Consider the following 7,165-nt stretch of genomic DNA (forward strand, 5'->3'; position numbering starts at 1 on the left):
CTTATTTTTGTTCTCTCTGTTCTGTCAGCCAATAATTGCTCATTATTAACTTCCGTGTGCATATTACTTTTGGGATTGTTTTCTTTTCCCTGTCTCCATTTACCATCAACACTTAATGTTTCGGGAATGTGATGCAGAGACAGATTATACCCTAGAACCCAAGGACTTGAGATTTTCAAAAAATCGTCCTAAATAGGTTTTCGTTTATTCCAGTCCTCGCTCGTTCACTTAGGACGCAAGGGAGTTTTGGACTCAGTTTTTTAGATCTCCGTAATTTTCAGTGAGAGATCCTGAACCCAGACAAGTAAAAGATGAACGATTCTAACACAACAGACAGACGAACAAACAAACAAACAGACTAAAAATGAATAAACAAACAAACGAACAAGCAAACAAACAAACAGACAAATAAATAAATAAATAAATAAAGTAACTAACTAACTAAATAACTAACTAACTAACTAACTAACTAACTAACTAAAAACAAACAAACAAACAAACAAAGAAACCAACCGACGAACCAACCAACCAATCCACCAACAAACAAACGATCAAACAAAGTAACAAAACAAAACTGTGAAATTGCAAATAATTCTCTCATGAACGAAAGCAAGACAAACAAACAAATGTATCAGCCACGCGAAGAAGTTTAAATGATCACGATAACATTAAAATGTATCAGTTCTACATTCAATCCTGTCAGGTTGAGGTGGGATATTTTTACCAAAAAAAGTAAATGTCAGTCCTTAGTTGTTGTTTTTTTTAAACTAGGCGGATATCGTTTGAGACTGGTTTTTGTTTTGTTTTGTTTTTTGGTGGGGTTTTTGTGTGTTTTTCCTTTTTTATGAATGTGTGTGTGTGCCCGTGTGTGTTTGTTTGTGTTTTGTTTTTGTTTCTGCCTTTACCGTGGCCTTTTAACACAATAAAAAAAAACCGAATGTCAAGAACGCAAATGAAAAATTATAAGCACAAATTGAAATCTAAAGAATTAAAAATCAAACCAAATATTCAAGCTCTTCGTGTTCACTACAAATATTGGTTGATGGTCGTTAGAGCCGTTACACTGTTGTTGGTTTGGGGAAGATAAGATAATTAGTGAACAATAAATGGAACTTATCACTATCGCTAGATATCGATACATACACGTCTCCAGTCTTTTTAGCTGAAAAATAAAGAAAGGACAATAAAAGTTTATTCCAAAAATAAAAATGAAAGTATTATTTTATCAAGTATTATGCACATTAAATGTTTCTTCAAAGACGTGTAAGCTCAAGAAATGAATTAAGCCCGTGGGTCCGTTTGAATCCAAACACGCTCTCAATGTCCCTAAACATAGTTTAGGAACTAGACAAATCATTTCGGGGAGCCCTGTCTGTATTGCTCGTGAATTTTACGCCTGGGGGCTTTTTTTATCTTCTCGTTTTGTTTTTATTGTTTAATGAATTTTGTTTTGTTTTGCTTTCATGTGTGTGCTTTGTTGTTGGGTTGTTTTTTTTTTTTTGGGGGGGGTTGTTTGTTTGTTTTTGTTGTTGTTGTTGTTTGGGGGGGGGGGGTGTTGCTTTCTTTCTGTTTTCTTTGTTGGTTGCTGTTATTAGTTGAGGTTTTGTTTTTTCTGTTATTGTCACCATTTATATTTTTGATTGAATTATTTACTTTCTTTTTTTTCGAGGGGGGGGGGGAGGGGGTGTTGTTTTATTCTTTTTCATTGTGGGAGGAAGGGGTCTAAAATGAAGGGGGGGGGGGTGCAGAAGAAAAGCATTGAACCATGATCACGGAGACTGAAGCAAGACTCTACCACTTGATCACAGATGTCGCCTGTCAATCTAAGTTCCGGAACACACAGCGGAGAAATAAAATATTAACTTGTTCTATAATTTGGACAAAAGTGACTTTGATAACAACGCCATCGATAATAATTATATTGGCATAAATAACAACAACAACATAAACATAAACAACAACATAAACATAAACAACAACAACAACATAAACAACAACATAAACATAAACAACAACAACATAAACAACAACATAAACATAAACAACAACATAAACATAAACAACAACAACAACATAAACAACAACATAAACATAAACAACAACAACATAAACAACAACATAAACATAAACAACAACATAAACATAAACAACAACATAAACAACAACATAAACATAAACAACAACATAAACAACTGCATCTGCAACCGCAACTACAACACCGCCATAACAGCCAAAAATAAACAAACCTTTGTTTGTTTTTTCCCCTTGCCCATTTATATGAGATTGACGCCATCTAGTTAGCAGAAAAAAAGTGCATATGATAGTGTCTAATAGTGTATTACGTGCATACTTAGTATAACAAGTAACTGTAACAGCAGATAGAGATTCCAGGATTATAGATGTAAGTCATTGATCTGATAGCGGTGATGATTTTAGATATAATGGTGGTGATGAGTGACGATGACTGATTGCGTTTAAGTAATGTTAGCGTTAGTCTTATCTTCCTCTGCTCCAATGAGTCAGGAACCTTTGTTATTAATTTTTTTGTGGCTTTAGTGCTTCCATGCTTTACCTCACCTACCAACATCACTTTTTCGGTTCAAGTCGCCGGTCGTATTCTGTTTTCTATAAATGTCCAAAAATTTCAACCAACTGTCGAGGGGAAGGGAAAAGTGATTGTCTTAGACAGGTGGACGTCTTTGAAAGTGTTATTTTGATTAATGTTTTAAAACCCCGGGGGGGGGGGGGGGGCTAGAAAGCGATCTTTGTACAGGTGGCTGTATTGGACACGTGGTCGATAGAACAGGTTCTGTTGTATTTGGCGATGTTTGTTTCGTCATAGTGCACAGGTTTTTTTTACCTCTTTCACGCCGTCTACTACCTTTTTTTAAAAGACTTTGGCAATGATATAATAATTGATTGTGTTCCTGGCCAGTTTCAACGACTGAGAGAACGACCCCTGTTATTTTTTAATAACAAGTGTACAACTATTAGGCTCAATGGTGAGCCTTTGCCATAGAGAAAACAATAACAACGTTAAAAAGTCAGAAACAATATTTTTAAAAAGTAAGCAATAACGACAGTTATAACAATCAACGTCAACAACAAAAATAATAATAACTATTACTGCAACAAAAACAACAACATTTAAATATCACAACAACAAAACTTCACGTTCATTTTTCATTCCTTTCTCATTTATTTACCATCAATATAATGCTTTCTTTCTTTCGTTCTTTCTCCAGTTATTTCATTTATCCATTTATATGTATCCCTTTTCTCTCTTTGTCGAGTAGTTTTTATATTAATTGATCAATCAAGCCCCAGAAATGTTAACAAATTTAGTTTATGTGTTCGCAGAAGCATCTATTTTGGATGCTATTTTTAAAACGGATCATTATAGACGTCGTTTATTCCTACAAATGTCTTTTGTTGGTTTTATTTTATCTTATTTCATTTTAATAAGAATCTATATGTACAACATTTGTTGCATGTTCTTGGAGGTAGTGGTGATGTTTTCTCGGGTTTTTGTTTTTGTTTTTTGTTTGTTTGTTTGTTTGTTTGTTTGTTTTGTGGGGAGGGTGTTGTTGTTTTGTTTCTTTCGTTGTTGTTGTTATTGTTGCTGTTGTTGTTATTGTTGTTGTTGTTGTTGTTATTGTTGTGTTGTTGTTTTGAGGGAAAGGGGTTGCTGTTTTATTTGTTTGTTTTTAAATGAACGCTACCTTAAACTTGTGTATCCTTCAGTTCTCCGTACGAGAGGAATAATAATATTATGTTTGCAGTGCAGAGCGAAACCTTTCTAGCAAGGTTAACCGTTTACAGAATTTCTACAACTTTTATAATCCAAGTGATCGTCTGTGCCTTCTTCATCTTTGGGTTGAAAGGAAATATTGAAAAGAATATTGCAATCTGAGGCATGATTAAATGAAATGTTCGATTAATCAAGAAATATCAAGAAGGAAATGGAGAAGAGAAAAGCGGGAGTATTCTCGTTCTCCTGACAATATGACTGCAACCTACCGAGACATGGATGAACAGACTTGCATCGACATGTAACACTTTTTATTGCTCATTCAAATTTTAGGGGGAACACCACAACAGAATTTCTTCATAGTCAACAGAAGTGTATAGAGTCCGAGACTGGCGGCGGTCACTTGTCTGACAAGTTGTCAGGGTGTGATCTACATGTGCGAGTTTCTCAAGTGACTGTCATTTCCAGGTTGAGAGCTCGGTGTGAACCATGAGTTGTGTGTGTGGGGGGGGGGGGGGGGGGGAGGTGACGCATGTGATTTGGACAGAGAGATTGACAACTGGCGAAGGTCTAAATCCTGGAAAAATGGCTGCCCGACGTTCCTGTTCAATGAACGAATGAATTAATGAAATGGTGAAAGATAGGGGAAAAGGAAGGAATGAAGGAAGGAAGGAAGGAAGGATGAAAGGGAGGAATACAACATTAAATGAAACAACGAAAGTAGGAAGGACTAAATGAACGAATACATGAATGAATACATGAATGGACGTACGAATGGATGAATGAATGCACGAATGAATGAATGATTGAGTGAATGAAAAAGTGGTTGGCTTACTCATACATCTTCGTGAGAAAATTCGGCTTACAACGGCTATTGTACTTATTCAATGTATACACAATTTCATATAACGTCGATTTCACATAAAACACAATATCACACCAAGGCCCACAATTTTAAACACTATCTATGGTCACTACTGTACAGTTTCCTTGTTCTGAACTAGGCCTATTGCGTTTTACAAGAAAAAAAACCTAAAACACCAAAGTGAATACTTAACCAAATTCTGTTCACCGATGTTGCTTGACAACATTTGTGACTCTAAGCCGCTCACCGAAAGACCACTGGCAACCCCCACCCCCTCAAATAATAAGCAAATTAAATGTATTTATATAGAAATGTACAATGTATTAGTACACACACGACATAAAAGAGAAGATGTATTAGTTGTATTGGAATAGCATCAAGAGGGTACCCATGAAAGAGAAATGTGGAAAGTGTTTGTTCGTGGCCTATACCCTGGAGCAGGGTGAGAAAGGTAATAATGATGATTTACTATTTGTATACATCCACGACATAATATAACTCAAAGTGTATCTGAATTCCAGGACAAATGAAAGAAAAAGTATCTGCATATACTCAGGAGATATAGAAAATGTGTATAATATTATGTATACACCAACGGTATATAAAAGAAGATGTATCTGTAAACGCCCGTAATAAGACGTATGACGAGAGAAGTACATGTGTGTACATCCGCAAGACGTATGACGAGAGAAGTACATGTGTGTACAATCGCAAGACGTATGACGAGAGAAGTACATGTGTGTACATCCGCAAGACGTATGACGAGAGAAGTACATGTGTGTACACCCGCAACACGTAACAAGGGACTTTCTCCCACCCGTAATACATAAATGGAGCTATGCATGTACAGTCAAACCTGTGTAAGACGGCCACCCATTGTCAAGGTGAAAAGTGGCCGTATAAGACAGGTGGCCGTCTTAGGCAGGATTGATCAAGAAGAAGAAAACAAACCATTCCTTTCTGAGAAAACAAACCCTTCCTTTCTGAGGTCGCAACTGAAGGTAGTCGCATTGTTATTGTTGTTGTTGTTATTTTTGTTGTTGTTGTTTTCGCTGGGGTTGTTCTCTCTTTTTTTATTTTGTTGCCGCTTTTGTGCAATGGTGACAATAAAACGAAATGTGCCAGACAAGGAGGACCGAGTGCTATGGTAAAACAAACACATGTGTCGCTACCATTCAGAGAACGAGCGACGCTTCTGTTACAAGTTCATGTTGACGTCCATTGTTACTTTGTTACAGACTGGGTAAACAGTGACCACTCATCTCACTTACGATTTGTGTATGAGTTCTGGGCGGGGCTTATGGGTTATGAGGGATCTCACGCTTACCTCACCAGCAGCTGAAAATTAATTTTGTTACCTATTGGTTAACAGTGGGAGGGGCCTACGCAACATGATCGGTTGGAGGGACTACCTAACAACAAAGACAGGTGATTAGATTATGACGGCTCACCCACAACGCAAGGGGACAGTGCACAATTTATGACAAAACGTAATGGAGTCACTAAGGTGGCCGTCTTAGACAGGTGTTATTACTTTGTGTGATAGGGGTTGTGTGATAAAATATGGTGGCCGCGGCCGCGTTAGACAGGTGCCCGTTTTACACAGTTAAATTATACAGAAAAAACGCAAGGGGGGAAATGGGAAGTGGCCGTTTGTACAGGTGGCCGTCTTATAGAGGTGGCCGTCAGGGCAGGTTTGACTGTATTTGCACACTCACAGCATGCAGAGGGACATAAGGATTCCTCACACTCTGAATGCGTATACAAAAGAACTCAACCTAGGGAAAAACATTATTTCTAAAAATTAAAGTTTAAAAAAAAAAACGGTTTAATTTACTGGGTTTTAAAAACTGTATAAAACAATAAATGGTGGCCGTTGCTGGACTATAATCATTTGAACAACAAACCACCAAAATTTACCATGACGATTCATGATGCGTTCTAAATTTATTTAAATTGTTGGTTTTTTTAAATTAATATGTTTTGTTTTATTTTATTTTATTTACTTTTTTGTGCTTTTTAAAAAGTATTGAATGATGATTGCGGAAATGGTAAACCCCTAAAAAAGAAAAACATTTTTATTAGTAAGTATATAATAATGAATACAAAAATGAAAGAGTTTAGCTTTGCATATAAAACCTTCACTTCCACAGAAGCCGACATAATGATTCCTCCTAAAAAATGTAAGAGATCTCTATCTCTGACATTGTATAGTGGGAGACGTCTTTGTGCAAGCACGACACTTAAGTACATTCTTGTCTTTCAGGCCAAGAGGGTGCCTTCAAGAAGATCAAGGCCGAAGGTTCGAGTCCGGTGCTATCCCTGTCCTCTACGTCACTGGGCGGGACTTCCCCGGGAGCAGCTTCCGGTCACACGCCAGGGGCGGGAACTTGTCCCACACCGGCCCGCAGACGACACAGGACTACCTTCACACAGGTAAACTAGCATACAGTTTGCAAACTCACACATAGCTAACACTCACATACACACACACACACACACACACACACACACTCACACACAAACACACCCACACACACACACACACC

At 37.2% G+C, this 7,165-nt stretch overlaps 1 protein-coding gene across 1 annotated transcript in view; it reads left to right on the forward strand.

The window, feature by feature from the left end:
• LOC101864444 (retinal homeobox protein Rx1) overlaps positions 1–7,165 on the forward strand; it is a 43,112-nt gene that overhangs the window by 2,716 nt on the left and 33,231 nt on the right. The window contains exon 2 of the mRNA XM_035968516.1: positions 6,883–7,052. Within this exon, the coding sequence (XP_035824409.1) occupies positions 6,883–7,052 (170 nt within the window). The remainder of the gene's footprint in view (positions 1–6,882; positions 7,053–7,165) is intronic.

The sequence above is a fragment of the Aplysia californica genome, unplaced genomic scaffold, assembly GCF_000002075.1.
Source record: "Aplysia californica isolate F4 #8 unplaced genomic scaffold, AplCal3.0 scaffold00065, whole genome shotgun sequence".
Lineage (NCBI taxonomy): Eukaryota > Metazoa > Mollusca > Gastropoda > Aplysiida > Aplysiidae > Aplysia > Aplysia californica.